Below are 20956 nucleotides of genomic sequence, written 5' to 3' on the forward strand. Positions count from 1 at the left end.
GAGAAAGAAAAAGATATCTATCAATTCTGATTTGATATATGCACCTCTCTACAGAATCAATGAGGTTGGAAAAAACCTCTGAGATCATCAAGTCCAACCTATGACTGAAACCACCACATCAACCAGACCATAGCACCAAGTGCCACCTTCAGTCTTTCCTTAGGCATCTTCAGGGACAGTGACTCTGCCATGTTCCAAAGCCTAATCACCCCTTCTGTGAAAAAATTCCTCCTAATGTCCAACCTAAATCTCCCCTGGCATATCTTAAGGCTGTGTCCCGTGTCCTGTTGCTGGTTGCCTGTGAGCAGAGGCTGACCCCAACCTGGCTGCATCCTCCTTTCAGGCAGGTAAGAACCCGTGAGTACGTGACACCGTGTTTCTGTTTGCATACACATCTACACAGGTTTGATTTTCTAGCATCCTCCTTGTCAATCAGCTCAGCAGGGATATCTCTATCCTGAGGGGTTGGGTGTGCCACACAGTTTTTCTTTCCCCTTGTTTTTTCAAATTTTCCCAGCAAGCTACAGCAGGGCACCTGACAGGATCCAGCTGTTCAGAACACTTCAGAATAGATCTGAAGCACAGTTTTGTGATCTTTACAGGCAATGAGACACTTTCGGGGGTCACCTCTGTCTCTGGTATGGCAACGGAACCTCTCAAGTTGTAACATACATTATGAACAAAACAGACAAGTTACAGGGAATGGAATTTTTCTGACCTTAACAACAGAAGACAAGCATTTATCTCTTTGCACTACATCCACAAGGTAGATGTGGCATTCTTAAAATAACTTTATACTCAGTTATGAGTAAGACTATTCATCCTACACCCCAGTTCTGCATACAGGAAGGAACAAGCTCATAGCAGAAGAATTTTTTTCGGCAGCGGGAACAACTGCACGATGATTATCTTCCACCCAGTGTGGGATTCCATGAGAGATCACGGATGCTCTGGCAAGTGTTGGGGCATTACTACATGTTTGTGGAAGTCTCCCAGCTTTTATTAATTAGACTCCTGACAAAGCAGTAAAACCCTGTAACAGAAAGCCACACTGCTCATTCCTGAATCATATGAAATCATTCACCATTTTATGTACAAGTTATGAATTACAATCTTCAACTCCTCATCAGAAAAAATAAACCAAAAAGCCTAAAAAAGCATTTTTGGAAGAACTGCATAGTATACAGAAGCATACTTCAATTACAAAATATCTTACAGAACACAGACTGTAACAAAAAGCAGAGCCTGTTACCTTTTCTGAGAAGGCAGTGCCCAGCCCAAACTAGATGTTTCACCTCCATTATTAGAGGAACAGCTTTAACTGAACAGAAGAGTACATGAAAAAAGTTCCTGAACAGTCCAAACAGTTTAACAGAAAAATAAAAGTACATTTGTAAACAACTTTAAAACACGAGCCTTATGAAAACAATAAAGGTCACTGAAAGTTAAGCTGCTAAACTCTTCTTAGCCCAAGCTGCCGTGTTTTACCCTTATAGTTTTTTTCATGATGACAAATTTTTTCATATGGAAAACCTCTGTGAGAAATCTGGGCAAGTATTTTTAAAATTTTTGGTAAAATTAAGAAAAGGACAAGTTGAAGGCAAAAAGTCAAACTCCAAATTCCCTTTGAAAACTAAAAGAGTGATAAAACCAAACTATTGATTGAAGCCAACAGTGCATGGTAGCACAGCACTTATTTATAAACTGAGACCCTTTTTTAATGTAAACCCTGGAAAATCATAAACAACTGCCAGAAATGACTTTTGTATTATGTACCATTAAATTATCACTGCATTCACTTTCATTATTCAAACCTTGCCATAAAGTGACTTTTCACATACAACAGATTGACCTTAAGCATATCTCTTTTACTACACAGCAAAAATGTAAAAACTGTCCTGAGAAATGATTTTGTGTATGTAACTATCAATGCCTCTGAAGTTGAGCATCAGTATTTATGCTGCTCTACTTAATGCTTCAGCATATGTTAAATAAGCTGCTGATCACTGAGTGTCTCCATTTTGGTAGATAGACAGATGTATGTGAACAGCAATGCTTTGGATAACTTGTGCTATTCCTAATACTAGAGTTATTTTCTCCCTCAATTACATTTTGCTATAAATATGTGTGCCCTTAAGTTGATCCCAATATCAGTTTCAGCTAACTAATCAAATTATCTCTTAAGGTTTTGGGAATGAGAACCCTTCCTTTATTTAAATAAAACGAGGGAAAGGTTTCTAACTCCCAAAGCTTTGCCAACAATGGATTTATTTTCAAGACAGATTGTTCAGTAAGTTGTTCGTCCTCTTTGCTGTTCACAGATAAGCACAACTGTAGTAATGGTTTTTATCAAGTAGGCAGGAAGAGAAAGAGAAAATAGTATGTTTTTCCTCTTAAGGTTTTTCCAAGTTCTGCTCATGGGTATGAGTAACCATTTATTTGAAATAAGTGTACTTCAAAATTCAGATCACTTCTCTTTTATTTATAGGGCTCAGCAGCTAAACTTCAAAATTTCCTATTTTAATTTTGCAAACAAGTGATATTAAAACCCTGCCTGTAACGGAGAACATCAAGAACTTATGTATGTATGTAAGGAGTAATTTATCATTGTATATAGAAGTGTCTCATTTTTGTACCAGTTAAAGTTAATTCATAATCCAGATAATCAACCTGCAATGTAAACAAGTAATTATTTTCTCCTATGTAATAATGGTAAATATCAACACTGAGCATTACATATTCCACTCAAGTTCATTAAATGCAATTCTTCAGTCACAAAGGCAGCAGGCATTCTGTGATGAACTTCCTTTAAGCTATGTTCAAATGAGTGGAATAACTGAGATTCCTGACAGAGATCTAAGCTATTTCCCTCATTTTCTTAATAGTTTCCACTATTTGCATACTCAACTCCATTTTATAATTTGCTATTTAAAATAAAGTTATTTCCCCAAACTCTTCTCTATCTAAAACAAACTTATTTACATTTATGGTAAATGCTTTTCATCAAATAAGTTTTAAGAAAAAAAAACTGAAACAAAATCAATAATGGAGCAAAAACATAAAGGGTGCAAGTATTTCAAGTACTGTATTAATTTTCTTTCTGAATTTTCTTCCAAAGATCCTACAGGGACAAAAGTTTTAAAGGTTTGGAACACACTTTTACATATTTTTGATGATATCTTTTATACAAGGAACCAATTCTGTCCAGTGATCACCTTCCTAAATTTTGGCCAGTATTTAAATGAAACTGGATGTCATTCACCCCAAGAAAGTAAACAAAATACAGTCTTTTACTTCAAATATTTTATGAATGCAAGATTACAAGAAATATATTAGTCAAAATGCAGGGCTATCAAGCACTGAACCAAGAATGCTGGCATCAGCTTGCCTACCATTTTGCGTGTGGAAAAATACACAATGTCTACAGGTAAAAGGCATCACTAATGCATCATGAATTACTCTGGTCAACCAACATCACCTCTGCAGCTTGGTGCATGTTTCAGTTTATTATGAAAATAATCATCATAACAATAGTTTGAGATGAGACACTGGAACAAAACCATTCTTAAACAGGAAAGTCTTTTTTTTTTTTTTTGCTCTTACTGAGGCAACACCAAAAACTAAAAATAAGTTCTCACAATTTAGCAGCCTCCTCAACACTTGTTAGGCTAGCCTTCACACAAGGAGCATGCAAACAGCCACTCTTCTTGCTTTAACTTGAGGGCTATTGGTTAATTCAAGTCACTGTTTCTTCACCCTATTCAATTAACCTGTTGAACTGGATTTCACGTCGGAAAAAGAAAATTAAATGATGTTAAGTGTAGCAGACACGTACAGATCACACCAAGAAGCTAACACTCATGAGCTGTCATAATAAGGGATAATAATAACAATAAAAAAAAATCAGTCTTTTCTGTGCATATTTTTCATTTAAAAGGTCCCAGGAAATCATGATGTGCCTGGCCGCTTCTGTTGCTGATTTCTGATGACCTCTAATTGTTTTTTGCATTGCTGATAGTATGTTGAGAGACTTTTATTTTCATCTAACAGCTTTTTATGTTCTTGTACTAGACGGGATGTGTTTTGCTGGTCTTTTTCATCCTGGTCCAGTTCTGCTATTAGCTCTTGTCTGAAATGAAAAAAAAAAAGTCATTGTCATTTATATTCTATTTTCATTTGTGTGTAGCTGACTTCATATGTTTCAAATCAGTATTTGATTATCAATCTGAACTCACAGCTGGTGACATTCTGTGCAAAAGAAGTTGACAAAAGAATGTTATTCTTTAATGTAGTCTGGGGAAAAATTCCCTTCCAAATCAAATCCACATTTAAACTTTAAAACAGCTGAGGACTGAGCCTCAGTCTCTACAACTGTCCTTTAGATAATGTCTTTCAGATGTAGTTTTACAGGTCACAGTAAAATACTTAAGGAGCAGCACAAAATTTCATAAATATATTCAATTCCAATTTTAGATATCTATATGTACATTTTAAATCTCTAAAAGGCAACTTCAAATACAAAATTGCAGTAATTTTTGTAACTTTTTAGTGAAATGCTATTTTCTATCTGGACTTGAACTTATTGAAGCAGTGGAAAAGTAGAATCAGGGAAATTACTTCTGTAACTGGCATTTCCCATTATTTATGCTGTAAGTGTTCAACATGTTTTTTTAGCAAAGATTTTAGAGACCCAAACACACTGATAATCTTGCTATAATTTATTCTGCAAAACTGATGTGGCAGTTTGTTTTACTATTCTGTTATGAGGTGACAAGAAGGCAAGCTGCCAGCAATATTTTTGCAACAAAATAGCAATGGAGAAAGTTAATTAATTGCTGCCATATGTTTTTTAATTACAGTGAAAGAAAATTTAGTATTTATATAACTACCTTAACCAGCATTAAATTCATCCATCACAACATATTTTTTAGTTTTAATGCCTATGGACAATTACAGTCTGACTAAGAAAAAACAGTTTGGAAGAAATATGAACACAAACTTCCTAGGGAAAAAAACCAGTAGGAATCTAAAAGTAGAGAATAACAGTTTTGAAACAAGTATATTTTAAATAATTTATTGACCATTGGGGACAACATCAATAGAATCAAAATTAAGATACTAACTCTAGCATCATTATCTCCTCATCAAATCTAAAAATCCTAGTTACGTGTGAAAAAACCGAATTGGTCATAGAATACTAAGCTCAAAGTGAATATGAGATAGGAGTTCAATCTTACAGTAACATTTCCCCCCCATTCTGCATGTTATTTCTACTGTACAAAAGGTTTACACACACATTTTTCTCATTAGCTAATCCACAAATACCAAGGCAAGATCCCTATTGACAGCTGCCAGTGGCTCAGACACTGGTGGGTCACAAGCTGATTATTTGGTCTAGTGTGCGACTATGACCTCTGGATTGGTCCCCAGCATCAGGAAACAGAACACAACAGAACTTGTTATGAACTCAAATTCTGAATCAGCAATCATTTTTACCTAATACAACAATATGTGCAGCTGCTTTATTTATACATGTAAAGAGGAAAGAGTTTATTTCCAACACACAAGGAGAAGGCACATAACAGCTTTTAAGCATCAGGTCCTCAAGCCATGACAGAAGAATCTAAGATGAGTGTTGATAATATTGTTGTAAATGCAGTGCTTGACAAAAGTCAGAGATACGATTAAAACTAACAGCAAAACGACTAACACTGACCTATTACCCAAAATTCTATAATTCGTTAACTAAACAATTATCTATAAATTACAACTGAAAATACTTTAATGCACAATGTAGCAAATTAAATTCCAAGGTTCTTTAACAGTTCAGGTGTTCCATTTGAGATGATAAAATCAAACATTACCAGTTTGTTACATAGAGATTCATTACCAGTTTGTTACAGAGATTCGCCATGACCTTATGTAGGACTTGTCCAGAATAAGAGTCTTGCTATTGATTAGAACTTTCAATTACCTGCTCTAAATATTTCATCTGTACTGGCAGCTCAGTATTCCTGAGTTTAAGGCTGGAAAATAATGATGCCCTAAGAAATGTTACTTCAAAAAGCCAGAAATAATAGTCACAGTGACTATTATTTACTTTTTATTATGTATTTTTATTATTATACGCACACTTTGCATATAGAAAAGACATAGAAGGACAGAAAAGTTTAAACGCATTTCACTTACTTCCTCTGCAACAGCAATGCGATTTCTGTCTGAACTTTCATATATTCTTGTGCCATTTTGCAGTGCTGTTCAAACACAGCCATAGATTCTTTGGAGTTTGGGCATGGTGCTAGAGGCTGAAAATAAATCAGACATGTAAAAGACTAATGAACTGATATCTTAGTAAATAGTGTGTTAGAATGTCTCTGCAGTGTATTTATAACAGTCTTTTAAAAACCAGTAAGCCTTTAAAAATAAGTGTTAAACCATCCCCTGGAAAATATTACTGCACCAATGTCAAAGTTTACTCAAACTTGAAGTTTTTAATCTGGCACTTGTCACAAAAATCAAAGCAATGTTTAATCCCACACACAAAAAATAAAATGTATACAACAATTTGAGTTAGTAACACTCAAGCAAATAATTTCTTATTTTGACAGTCAAACTCAGCTTACATTTGGTTTTAGGGATCATGTTTCCCAGGGCTTGTTTTTAATAGCTTCATCAAACCTGAGTCAACCAAGCTCAGATTACATAATATATTTTTTTAGCCTTGGTTAAAAATTAGATAGAACATAAACCCAGGTAAATATGTGGCACTATATTTTGCAGCCCCAAAGTCACGTGTTAGAATGAAATGCAAACTTGAGAATCTAATAAACTGTATATTTATTACCTGTAACTGATGATCTAATGTGAGATATGCCATTGGGATGGAGTTATCTGACCCATTGGTCTCTGTAAAAATACCAAGAAAACTTGAATGTATTTAAAAGGAGTTAATTCTATTATTACAGGACAAAAACAAGAAGTCTAAGTAATTACACAATACACAATCTGAATGTGGATAAGCAGATGGAAATAGCAGTGTTCCAATCCCAAGGCAGATGAATCATTTTGTTTTTCTGATAGTTAAGAACATCAAAAGTATGGTCTATCACATCAAGAAAAAAAAAATTATGGTTATCAACCTACATTTCTAGAAGCCATGTAACAGCACACAGATTTTAAAAATACCATTTTTGTACAGTTTGCAATCATTTCTGTTTATGAAAAATTTGCCATTTCATTCTTGTTTATGAAGGATCAGCCAGCCAGCCCATGCATCTAATGACTTTAAAATTAGAAGCTGTGCAAATCAGCTCTGCCAAAATAAAATAAGCACAACCTCCTGCTCAGTTTTTAAACCTGCTCCCAGTGAGGTCTCTAAGTATCTTCCTCACTACATGCTCTAGGGCATCTTCTCTGCTCCATATAGATATTTTGTGGGTAGCAAGGAACCCAGTAATCTGTCTCCTGGGCATGGCTGCTCTCTTCTTACACTGCAGTTGCTCTGGATTTCTCTAGAGCTTTCATTCCAGATTTAGTATATTTCTGCATTCTTATCTTTCAGTAGCCCACAATCTGGGGGATCACAAGGTTACTGTTAAGCTTTAAGAGACACAGGAGTAAAGACACATGGAGAAACTACTGGTTTTACAGCTGCATAATTGCTACTAGAGGATTATATGGAGGAGGGTAGGTGGGAAAAAAAAGGGGCTGCTTACCCATACCCCAAAAGCACCTGCCACAGAGTAGTCGTGGTAGAGAAACTAAGGTGTTGCCCTCAAAGACTATGCTATTTCCAAGAGCAGCTTCAAAAGGAAACAGAAATAAGAGGGTGGGAATGGAGAAAAAGTGGTTAAGGGTATGCTTGTAAGGAAACTGGAAGGTGGTAAAAACAAGAAGAAAAAAGAAAAAGAAAACAACCCTAAAACCAGAGACTTAATCACCATGGTATCTTAAATGCAATCAACATGAGAAGTCCTTCCCTACATTAGGCTATTGCCATATACAGATATTGTGACAATGAGTTGCAATGCTTCAAAAATACATCAATACATGTAAATGCTTCAGGTGACATTCCCAAGTGTTTCAGCACCGCGTCACAGAACTGCAAATTCTCCTTGATTGACCAGATACAGCTGCATCCTTGTTTTATCACTTTGCTTCATTAAATTAAAACCATAGCATCTTTTACAGAAACACAGAATTATTTCTGTCCTCAGAAATTTGAACAGTTCTTTGTGCATGGTCTACATAAACCTAGCAAGAAAAAATATACATATGGCACATTCTGTATTTACCCGAGTATAAGGTGACCAATTTCTGTGGGCCAGAAAACAAACTTGACTTTTAGCTCCAGTGCTGTGCTGCATTTAAGACCAAAAACTCAGCACAAACTTTTGTTGCACTGGCTTATGATTTCCCAGTGAGCTCTTGACTGGGTAAGAGCGTGCTTCCAGTGTGAGGCAGTAATTCCCATTAGTGCTCACAGCCTAAAGCAACTCGGGGTCCATGCTGCACAAGAGGGCCAAGGGTGGGCTGCAGCAGTGGGAAAGGGCTTGGGAAAGTTATGAGTGACAAGGCCCTGACTTGTGGTCAGGCAAAGCAACAAAGGAAAGAAAGAAGAAAATAGGGAAGCAAAACACAAGAATGTGTTGTCCTCCCACTAAAACAGGAAAAAAAAGTGCATCTTACATAATCACCTTATATTTGGTAAAATGCAAGTGAGCAAATATACATACAAATTTATGTATATATACATATGCTTGTGCAAGAGTCAGTCACCACATGAGTTTCATTTTGCAGTTGGTTACAGGAAGAGTCTGATCATCCAGATGAAAAGATCACAAGAAAAAGATTACAGCATTTGAGGCACTCTGAAGTACCATCTTGAGACTAAATTTAAGATTCAACCTGTACATTTTGGCAACAAAAATGTAATTTTTATTTATACTCTAAAACTGAATTTGTGGGGATCCATTTTTTCCTGCATTCCAGTACTGGTTCTTTTCATAACAGAATGCATTTTGACTTTTAAAATAAAACTGAACTATTCAATTATCTTCATTCTTAATCCTATTTCATAACAAAAGAACAGTGATGCTACAGTAGAAGTATTTACAATGTTTCTAGAAACACATGTTAGTGCATTTAAAACCAGCACTTTTGTGTGCACATCTACATTCTGCACAAGCAAAATTACAACTGAGATGGTAAACAGGAGTAACCTACTCCAGATGATACTCACCTACATAACATTTAATTCCCGATGTGAGATCAATGAAATCTTTAAATGTGCATTCAAAATACAAATGGACAAGACTAAAATGTTCTAAGATGTCTATTCACCTAATTCTCCAAAACCACACTATAGTAAAAAAGACTGCTAACAAGATGCTCGTTAAATATTATTATCACTGCAATTTACAGTACCTTCTTACAAGCAAAATGTTTACAAGTTTATGTAATTTAGCAATCTATAAATAAGTATTCTTAAAGTGAATGTGAAAAACAAGGCAGTAATGTAATGACTAGATTTAAGCAGAACTTAAAAAAATCATGATCTTCACTGCTTACTTTTTTTAATGTCTGAGCACACACCCCATACCACTAACAAATAAATATTTACATTTTTTACAGACAAAAAAATTACACAATAAACAAAGGATTACCTGCATCATCTGGTGTCCATGGATTACGTGTTGGCTTTTCAGAGGTTGGTCCCGAGGTAGTGATCATTCTCACACTAGGACTAGATGATCTACTGCTGTTTCTACTCTCCTGAAGTGACAAAACAAAACAACAAGTTAACAGAAGATTCTTTGAGAAGTTCATTAAAAATAAAAAAAAAATTGAAGAAATATTAGCCTATAGTCCTCCTTAAAAATACTTTCCCTCCCCAAGCTTTTACCCTGAATGCTCTCCTGATAGTTTGGTCTATTTTACAAGCATTGCAGGGATAATTTCATCCCCATTTCTTCTTTACTGTGTAAAAGAAATTGATACAATTTTGCTATTCAGCATAACAATAAGCAATGCTGAACAGTGTGTTCAAGATCTTTACAGAAAATCATGACAATATGTTTGGTGATTTTTGCACCATCGTTCAATGAAATCTAGCACCTCTGTAACACAAAGAGGAAATAAAGTTTCTTTCCAACGTTTAATCAATGAACAGAACTACATTCAATAAAAGGAATACAGCTAAGTAGCTGCACTAGACTACCATGTATTAATCTACAGTTTTCTTCTGGTTCTTTTGTTAACTCAGAGGTTATGTGATTATTCTTCAGAAAATATGAAAAAGAGCCTAATCAAAAAGGATCACTCAACTGAAGAACAGCAATCAGAAAATGAGTACATTCTCCCTCATGAAGCAAATTAAGAACTGAACCAAGATTCCGAAGGTTGTTTTTTCATGTACTCTTTGACTCCTCCAATCTTTTGTTTACCAAAGCATAAAAACATAATACAGATTTCATTATTCTGCTAAGCTGCTTTTTCAGAAATGTTATTTACAATATATATGTTTCTATTTCACATACTCCTTCAGTGACATTAAATTAACACAGTAAAGGATTTAAGACTATAAGCCCCAGCAAGTTTCTCAGAAAAAAATGAAAAGGAAGATGCTATCAAAACAGAGCTATTTTCAAGATGGTGTATTTATCACAAAATGATTCATTAAATGACTCAATTTTTCAAAATAAGCACTCAAATATACATTAACTAGAAACTATATTTCTTTATGACTTTATTTCCAAATATCCTACTTTAAGTTTTAAAATTCAGGATTCTGGCCCAGTAATGATCCAAAGAATAACAAGATTATACACACTGAAACATCCATTATTTCAAATGCATAGTCCTTCTGTGATGTTTATTAAGCATTTTGTGTTTTATATTAATATCTAGCAACAAGACAATAAACTGTAGAAGTAATCTGATGGATATTATCAAGATGATGGCATCAGACATTTTAAAAAACCTTTTGTGTTGGAGTCTTTGATATTAAGTAAGGTTTAGTTGCTGAGCTTACTGTTAGTGTTCTCAGATATGAATGATAAACACCCTGTTTATGTAAAAGATCAGAAGATAGAGAAAGCACTTGTAACAGCATAAAAGTTCTTTAAGCAAAGAGATTTGTTGACTATCTATAGAGGATAGTGAAGGGCATCTGAGAAATACTCTAGTTACAGTAACTTCTCAGTGCTTTACCAGTTTGTTTTGGTCCACCAAACAAAACCACATTTCTTTGATATCTTTATTTACATGAAATTCAGCAGATATAGAAATGAAGGAATCACATCTGAAGCATAACTAAAAAGCACTACGAAGCTGAAGGGAAGTTTCCAAAAGTGAACACTGGTTAGATTACAGTGTTTGAGCGTGTGTTGAGTGAGATGCTTTAGGCCACCTGGATGGCAGCCCCTCTGACAGGTAAAGTCCATTGTCTGGACTTTAGCAATCAGTTTCTGCTTCCTCCAGACTTGCTAGCAGGTTACTCTCAAATCATCTTTGCCAGGTGGTCAAATCCACATGGCATTCTTAGCTTCCATTTCTCAAAGACTTACAGTCTTGAAAAAAGCTGGCACGCTCTGAGTAATAATATTCCCTCAAGCTTAAATTAAACAGGCAACATGATTTAAAGAAATCATCATTACTAGTTCTGTTTCCTCATCTCATCTGTGAATTTTATCTTGCTGTGAAAGGGGAGAATAAACCCCAAATGTGCATGTGTGACAAATTTCACAATCTCATGGACAGAATGATTCATCTGTGTAATATCAGATCCCCAAATTATCCCACTTAGCTTGCATGCATATGGGCATGTACATTCTGACCTTGCTTCTCAACTGTTCATATCAGTATATGACTTTCTTTAACACAGTAATTTTTTTCACTTCAAAGTAACCTGTAAAAGCTATGAAGGCCCAGCAACAATTATGACACTCCCTCTCCCCCAAAAACCAACAACCCCAAAACAAAACAAAAAAACCAAAAGTTTAAATGAGGAAGTAGGTATTTTCTGTATTTATGGTAGTACTGTAAAAGGTGAGTACAAAACAACCAAACCAATAAAAGATACACAGGCAAGGAGATGGATACCACACAGCATCAGATCACAGCCTGCATATCTTGGGTCATTATGCCAGATATGTTTCTCAGTATCCATATAAAACATGGAATTTTATTAAGATTGCATGCAGTATAAACAGCAATTTGCTGTGTTCCTTCAAATCCCCCAAAATATTAGTAGTTGCACATGTTTCTATGTTGAAAAGGTGTTTAGGCAAGAGCAATAGCAACAGACAGATTACACACTAAAATGTTTTGAAGTGCACGTACAGGGAAATAGGCAGAAGAAAAAAAAAAGGAGAAATTAACAGAGCATCACAGTATATAGACAGAAACAAACAAAAATGTAGCATTTGATTTTAGAAGGGACAATTGCATAAGTGCTGCTTACGTCACTTGGAGTAAGGACCAGTCTAAGGTCACCAAGTGTTAAAATCTGTGAAAATTCAGACCTGAACACATGTTCTCAACGCCCAATCACTCTAACAGCTGATCCAAAGACGGAAAACCCTTGACCTAGCAAATTTCCTATCTAAACTGTTGATGCTGAGTAGTAAAATTCTCTGCAAAGTACTATTATTGTCTGCTGTTGAGAACACCAGTAAAGAGCAATACTGCTAAGCACCTTAAGTGTCTCAACAACATAAACATAGTAATTGTCAGCCATACAAGACAGGCAATAAAAACTTCCAAGAGCACACCGACATAAAATAGACATACAATCATAAAACATAAAGGGTGGTCAAATGAAAACAGACAAACAGGTACAAAGGACCAAGAGTTCTGGACTGCCCCTTTCAGGTAAGCACCCAAACTTTGGTAGATGTATTATTAAATATTTATTGAACATATACACATATATTAATTAATATTATATATACATATATTTGATTATTTACATACAAGCCAGGTATTTTCCTTCACCTTAAGAAAAATACCATTCTGAATTGGAAAAACCTTTCTAATTAAAAACCAGTAGTAGTAACAGAATGATTTTCTATAGACACAATAGCAGCAATTTCCACAAAAATACATTCAATAAAAATATTTCTGATCAGCTTTACTGTGTCAAATAGCTAAAAGCCAGGGAAGAGGCACCATGGCAATCCTGCAGTTTTGAGTGGGAGAGGACCTTCCATGGCCTGTGTGAGGAAACAGAGGGGCCATGGCTGCTTGGTGAAGAGGGCTGTGCCACAGAGTGGGTGTAAGGGAGAATGGAAAGCATGGAAGAAGGATGTTTGCAATGAAGGGAGCAAGGGGGAAGGGGATTTTCACTTTAGAAAGGATACCCTAGATATGGTGTGGTACATACGGGGAGATTGGATAAACTCACCAGAGCTATGCCACTCAGATGTTTTTTCTGCTTTGGCTTATAGGTTGCTTATATGGACAGCACCTCAAAATTTCTAATAAAAAATCAAGGCACTGAGGTCCAGATGTATAAAAACCCATAAAGATTAATCTTAAGTCTTTAGCCATAATTACATTGTGCTCTGTTTCTTCATAGTTTTCCAATTTTTTTAAATATACATAAGCATGTGTACATCAAAAGTTAGCATCAGTTTTAGCAGACTCCTTTATCTCTTCTCACATCAAAAAGGGGATAAAAATTTATTATTTGTTTATATGGACAGTGCAAAAATATCTTTGAAACTGCATTTTTCATGTGTGTTAAAATATTGTTTTCCAGATGTTACCATGTTTCCAAAGAAACTGCAGGATAGCAACAGACAATTGTAATTCTTCCACTTACATTTCCAATATGTACACTATTAGAAGCAAGAAAGTAAAATATGACTCTGGTACTTCTCTAGACCCACAGGAGATATTGGTGAGGTAAACATAAAACAAAATTTCTTTATCCTTCTGTTCACAAGGACGATTTAGCTAGAAAACCCATACAAGCAGTAGAACAGCTTTTAAAGAAAGATTATTATAATAGTTATTAAGATATAAAGCAAATTATGAAAATTTGAAATATCAACCAGTCATTAAAATGAACAGAATGAAAACTTTTAAATAAAAAAGCTATAATTAAATATATTCGTACATCAATCAGCACAATTTGGTATAACTGATGTATTGTCACTTAATTTTTTCCCTCAAGTCTTGCATAATTTTAATTCTGCAATTAAATGAATAGGGTAAATTAGTTCCTAAATTTTGCAGATTGATTTCTTTCTAACAAACCTGTCTTCTCTGAAGATATTAAAATATATTATGCAGACTTGTTATTTTCTGGTAGATGTGCACAGTATATTTACTAGTACCTACAGGATTGATGAGGTTTCTATAGGTGGCTATCATACTCCATGGAATTAAAGAAAAATTAAAGGTTATCTTCCTGATAATTTCACCCCCCAAGAATTACCACCTATTTTAGATTATTGCAGTAGGCTGTTTAATAGGAAACCTTATTTACCTGATCAATATGCTAAGCACCAGTATCCCACACTCAAATAATAACAGGGATCTCAAAATTGCTAGTTCACACTAAGGATCAAACAGTCTCTGTGAATCGTTGAAGCAATTAAAAACACAAAATAACCACATCTGAATGAAGCATTAGCTATACTTTTCTCATTTAAAACTGAAATGAAACTAGGAGCATGTTATGTAGCATACCACTGTCTCTGTTACCATGGCAGTTACAATACCAGACAAATAGCGATGTTATTATAAAATACCTTTTTGAAATAGTGGGTTTTTTAAACAAAACTTTTTGACAACACCCTGCTGTAAATCTTTTACAAGAAATAAGAGAGATATCTCTGTAATTTACTATTCAGGATTCAGAGACTGATAATAAATAACATTTATTATACTGATGCTCATGCTTTTTATTTTCATGCAGAAAGTGAGTCTATATATAACTGCTTTATACAATAAGTAGTAATTATAATTGTTTCCTACATACAGAATGATGAAAACGCTTTCCTGTGTAACGTGCCCTCAGCCAAATTAAGCAGTGCACAAAAAAACATGTGTACATAAAGTGATAAATACTGTATAAGCTATAGAGAAAATGCTTCTCATCTAGAGCTCATTCATAATTATCCTCATGGAATCTCATTTCAATGCAATACAAACAACACTACAGTCTGCCAAGCTTCCACATCATTTCTATGAAAGCATCAAAGGTGAAGATTTCCAGATCGGTTCCCCAGTACAGATTTGGTGCTGACTTTACTGAAAGGCAAAGAAGAGATAAGAAGGACGTTACCTGACTGGACTCTGTTCCAGCAACACTAAGATCTTGAATGGATCTGCGCCTCTGCTGTCCGTTTCCTGCTGGGAAAAAAACAAAACAAAAACAAACCAGTGAAATATATTCAGAACAAAATAAGAAGGGTGCGACTGTTGCAGAGGAGCTTGGAATTTGTACAAATCCACAGAGACAAAGTGAGAGAGGGGGAGAGACAGCTGCAGAATTTTAACTCAAAACATGCTGGCCTGTCAACAAAAAGTATACCCTAATACAATAACCACTCCTACCACATGAATAGCTGCTGCACTCTACTCCACCATCTTCTGTCACATGTATTTGGTCAGGCTTAGTACTTGGGGCAGGAGCTGATGACGACATCTATTTCAAGTGCGTTACGTTATGGGGATTTCTAAAAGCTAAACCACAAAGATAACAGGCTGCCAGCTTTAACCTGTTGCTCTTTGGCTTGCTCAAGGAACACAGCAAGGACTTCTGCCTGCGTGACACTCCCCTCAAGAAAAGTAAGAAGCGAAAGCGCTTCCTTCTGGTCTCCTGTCTCCTGCAGGGGAATGAAACTACGTCCTGTTCTCATGCTCTGAGTAGTGTGAAAAGGGGACCGTTCAGCTAAATCACATCTCACCATCAACCTACGAAGCACAATGCTGTAATCTTTTCCTCTTCTCCTTCCACCTGTTCGCAATTATCCACCAGTGACAGCTACATAAAACAGTTTAAATTTTAGCACTGACAAGCAATCAAAGGCATTTTCAGGAAACAAAATCTCCTTAAAAATAAAAGGAGATTATGCAACAGAATCTCCCTGACTACTTTGATTTTTATTACAGTGATTGTTTATATTATCTCTTGAGAGCAGGTCAGCTGTCCAAAAGGAAACACCAAAATGTCCCGAGTAACAGCTGACAATGCCCAAAATTCTTGCTCTTAGCTCTGCATTACGTAACTCTGCTACTGGAGGGGAGCATCTGAAACATGTACTGCAGCCATGGCAGCCCCTCGCCCAGCAGCCCCACACTCAGCCACCAACACAGCTCACTCAAAGCCCTGCAACAGGCATCACATTGCTGACCTTTTAGATACTTCTCATTCAGCATAATTCCCACGACTCCAAGCCTATCTTGACACGTGTTTTGAATTGCAACAGTTACTACAAAAATGTAAGACTATTTATTATTGACTAATATATTTAATAAGCCTTTAAGTTTTTAAATATATGCATTATTACACATAGGAACACACTACCACGAAACAGCAATACAAAATGCTTAGTGCCACTTTATCAATTTGTCATGATGATTTAAAATTTATAGAAAGTACTTTGAGAAATGAGCATATAAGAAAGTCAAGCAGGATTCTAAAACAGGAATAGACTTTTTGCTCTGACTACAAATGGATTTGAATTGCAACTGTTCTGTGGTCTTGGTATTTTGCTTCTGAAATTCAGGGAAAGTATATACTTACCTAAGCAACAATGGCTAAGTTTGTTTAGTACTTTCATATGGGGATCTTGTGAATTACAAATCTATGTCAAAATGTCTGAACTTGTTCATTTGCAGTGAACTTTTTCTCTATGCAATTGTTTAAGAAACAAGATTATATATTTAATAGAATTCTGTGCTGTGGATACTTCATCTGGCTGCCACAGCTCATCTCAATATGCAACATATGTGCAATCCACCCACGACCGATACAAAATTATGTGCACATTTCATTCAACAACATTGTTATAAAATTAGCTCAGCTGAAATAGGCTTGCAAAAATATCTGAAATTCTCATTTCAGATTAGCAACATTTGTGAATTTAAAGAACCCAGCGCATGTGTTGCTGAAATATTAGAACATGGCTGCCAAAATGTTAAAATAATCAGGGTGGGGTGCAAGAAAGAAAAGAAAATGCCTTGCGGGAAGTGAAGGGGTGGGGGGGAAAGAAGGGCCAAAACTACTGTTGTAAAAAATGAACACCTTTAACTGAAATATCTTCAAGTTAGTAGCATGAGGGAAGAGCAAGCTCCACTAGGCAATGCCATTTTAATTAGTATAATACTGCAGACATCTGGCAAATAGCTTCAACAAGGCAGAAACAGACTACGAATCAACAAATACTTATTGCTCCAGATTCAAGACAAATTTCAATTGAAAAATATGCTATACAACACAACAAAAAATATTTATTTGAAAAGATCATGGGTACTTCTTTATGTTTTTCACTCCCAGTTTTGATCTTGTTCTTACCTCTATGTCCATTCAAAAATATTTTTTCCTCATTATAAAACTAAGAGATTCGTACACAGACAGAAGTTAATCCACAGTAACTTAATGCACAGTGTCAGGCTTTTGGTGGTTTACAGGATTTTAAGATTAAAAAGCAAATGTCAGAAATATACTTCATGGCCTCAGAACAACCCATTTCACATAGTGTTGTTTATTTTCTAAAATTAAATTCTAAAGGAACAGGAAACTTCCATCACGTCCTGCCCCACATACTGTAGGCAAAAATAAATTGTACAACTTATTAAGCTTTTGATCACCACCCCCACCCAGCCGCCAAATATCCAGACCAGCTATAACCTCTCCTCCCTGCCCTTTAGCAGATATTTGCATCTCCTTTTACACTTTCTTATTTACTCACAGTCCTCTCTCTTCCTTACACACCTACAGGGCTCAAGCCTCTCTCACAGTGCAGGATGATTAGTGACTGCAACACTGCTATAAGACATTCTGAAGAAGTTAAAACATTGATCTGATTTCCAGAAGAATTAAGTGATCTGAGAAGACAAGGGTGGGATTTCTGGCATACATTGATTTTAACTGTACAGACCTACAGCTTCCATAATTCCTATCCACCTTCTAAAGACTCTCTACAAAAATGTGTCTATCTTGAGTAATCATTTATGCAGTGTCAATGCTATAAAAATTGTAACGCTGTGGCACAGTTTCAGATGACAAAATTACAAAGCCAAATGCACACATGCTAAATGCACGAGATGTCTAACATTGCCAGTGAAGAGAAGGTTGTACTTGTAGGTATATTTGCTAGATGCTCCTTGAATGGTTCCTACCAGAAAAGTATACAAACTAGAATTCAGATTTTGTTTCTTTAAACATAAAGATACCTAAACCTTTTGTACTTATTAGGGTTTTCATTTTTTATATATAAATATGTATATAAAAATAAAGTTGATGCTTATAACCTGTGCTATACATACTGTAAATGAAAAAAAAAAGAACTGATGTATCACTAGGCTATCTGGTTACAGGATACCACCACTGCAAACTCATTTGCTAAGCTGTTATACAAAGGAGGAATTTTTGGACCCATTTTTCAGTTTTTAAGTTTTGTAGGCTAGTAACACAAAATACCACCTTAAATGAACAAATAGCTCTCTTCGCTCTTATAGTACTTACTTAGAAAGAAGAGCAAATATATTCTAAAAACTTCCCCTTCTGACAATATTTTACCTTTAATTGATAAAGTATGTATTTTACGACCTTGGAAGCATAATCAGTTCATGGACGAAATGCAGTTGAGGCAACGCATTACGAAAACCCCCAATGATAGCAGATGTAGCACTCATACTTCCAAAATAGCCCTGCCCAAAGCAGCTGACTCACGGTAACATGCCTGCCTGGTGCTTCCCCTCTCCGGGCAGCAGCTGCTCTACCATGTGCTCAGCACAACTCCAGGCAGCAGCACAGACCGGCACTTGTGCAGCCCCAAGGACAGGGATGAGCTGCTCGCCCCGCCGAGGGACGCGCCCAGGGAAGTCCGGAGGAGCAGGTCTGTGGCACAAGTAGTATAGAAAATAACTGGGTGGGACTGAGATGGTGGTGACAGTTTGGGGGTCTTGGAAGCTTAGGGGTCTAGAAAGTGAAAAGTGTGTTCAGAGACCAGAACTGAGAGCCTTGTGCTGAAAGAGTAAAGAAAGGAAAGAAGTGAGAAATATACAGATGACTATAATTAGTTTACTGGGCAGATGATCATGTTCTGTCATGTAATGATTAATCTCATTTTTTTCTGGCTTTGGGATTATTACTGAAAAGCTGTTCTGACAACCGGAAAACTTTCAATATAAAGCCCAGATTTATTTGCAGACAATTTACATATTTTTTTCTGTAGTGCCAATACTGTCTTTTAGCCTGGTTTTTAGCAGCAGATTCATCTATAATAAATAATTATTCATTCTCAGCTTTCACTTAGTGAGCTAAAAAAAGCCATGCTTTCAGATTTGTTTTCATACTCTCTATACTCCTCATATCCTAGTAACTCTTCTTCACATTATTTGAGTGCATGTATGTTTCTATTATATGGCTGACCAGAACAGTATGTTCAATTCCTGATTCAAACTCAACAAGGGCCAGCAACAGTGCCAGTGCTTCTTTACCTTTCCTGGAAATGAACCCTAAGATTTCAGTTTTTCACAACTACATTAGATTCATAGCTCATACTACTTGGTATTAATCTGCATGCATGTGCTATGATTCCATGTCATCTTATTAATAGAAATTGTTGTTAGTGCATGACCCTGGATTTTACCCTATTCAGTCACAGCAAAATTCTCCCTATGAGACACTCTAATCCTCCTCTTAATGAATAGCTGTTTCTGATAAAACATTAACTCAAACACTTTTCACTTAAATACTTTAGGAATAAATTTTGAGAAAACACCTTAATATGCTTGCACCAACCCTATACCTTTTTTTATTTCTACAGGTTTCTATTCTTTCATATGTATTCCAAATTCTTGAAATTCCCATCCTGTCAAGTTCAATTAAGATAGACCAGGTGAAGAATTTTTAATGACTGCCTCTGCCTAACTAAGAAACCAATAGACTGGCACAATACAATCTGTTTTGTGAAAACAACATTGCATTTTATTTCATTGACTTCTTTGTTGAATATTGTCCGAAAGTTTCATGGTTTCTGGAAGCCTCAATGTTTTTATGGACAGACAGGCTATAGAGACAAGATGCACCCACTAGCTTCTAGAGCTTATTCACCAGGCTCTGATCCTGAGTTAACACTGAACTGGACAGATGTCTCACTTTCGTTTTCCTTGCTTTCTCAGGATTTCATTCATGTCAGTGTAGGGCAGGACCACTTGAAACTTACAGTGGAAAGCTACTCTAGTAAACTTTTTTGCCAATTTGTTAGCTTCAGTGCCAAAGAGGTTTGCTTTTTTATGGGTGCTATTGCTCTTTGGAATCTACTTTCTCATATTTTGTATCTTTACTGTAACCTTCAATAAAGTTATTTGAAAGAAACGTTTGTACAAAATTATCTTTTGCACTCAACTTTTTAATACCTAACAATATCAAGATGTACAAGGAAACTTCCTCAGATGACAGAAATTTAGGAAAGGAGGCCACAGTTTTTAGTGGATTCCTAGATACTTTCACTCACATTTCCTCATTTTCTGCTCCTGACATATCACTCTGAAGTGACTTGCATACTGTTAATGGTATGCCTATCACAATTTGGGATTGATTATACTTATTTTTAGGCTTTGAGAAGTATGAAATGAAAGAAAGAAAAATGTCATTCTACTAACTAAAAAAAGACTTGGGATACATGAGAATTATTCATTAAATTCCCAAATGATATTCCCATCCATGGTGCCTATTATATGAATTTTTTTTCCTATCAAAAGCCTTTCCTAG

The 20956-nt window shown here is 35.7% G+C and overlaps 1 protein-coding gene across 9 annotated transcripts in view; it reads right to left on the reverse strand.

Annotated features, from left to right (window-relative positions):
• Nucleotides 1-978: 978 nt before the first annotated feature.
• The window catches only part of MAP3K7 (mitogen-activated protein kinase kinase kinase 7), a 48113-nt gene continuing 28135 nt past the window's right edge, over nt 979-20956 (reverse strand). For 4 of the 9 annotated variants that reach the window (XM_064412690.1, XM_064412688.1, XM_064412695.1 and 1 more), the window contains 6 exons: nt 15296-15363; nt 9666-9774; nt 7716-7802; nt 6845-6906; nt 6190-6305; nt 979-4129 (listed from right to left, as the gene is read on the reverse strand). In XM_064412690.1, the coding sequence (XP_064268760.1) occupies nt 3949-4129; nt 6190-6305; nt 6845-6906; nt 7716-7802; nt 9666-9774; nt 15296-15363 (623 nt within the window). In that variant the 3' untranslated portion in view covers nt 979-3948. The remainder of the gene's footprint in view (nt 4130-6189; nt 6306-6844; nt 6907-7715; nt 7803-9665; nt 9775-15295; nt 15364-20956) is intronic. The other 5 variants (XM_064412689.1, XM_064412691.1, XM_064412693.1 and 2 more) reach the window with 3 other exon arrangements.

This window comes from Passer domesticus, chromosome 3 (assembly GCF_036417665.1).
Source record: "Passer domesticus isolate bPasDom1 chromosome 3, bPasDom1.hap1, whole genome shotgun sequence".
NCBI classification, from domain to species: Eukaryota; Metazoa; Chordata; class Aves; order Passeriformes; family Passeridae; genus Passer; species Passer domesticus.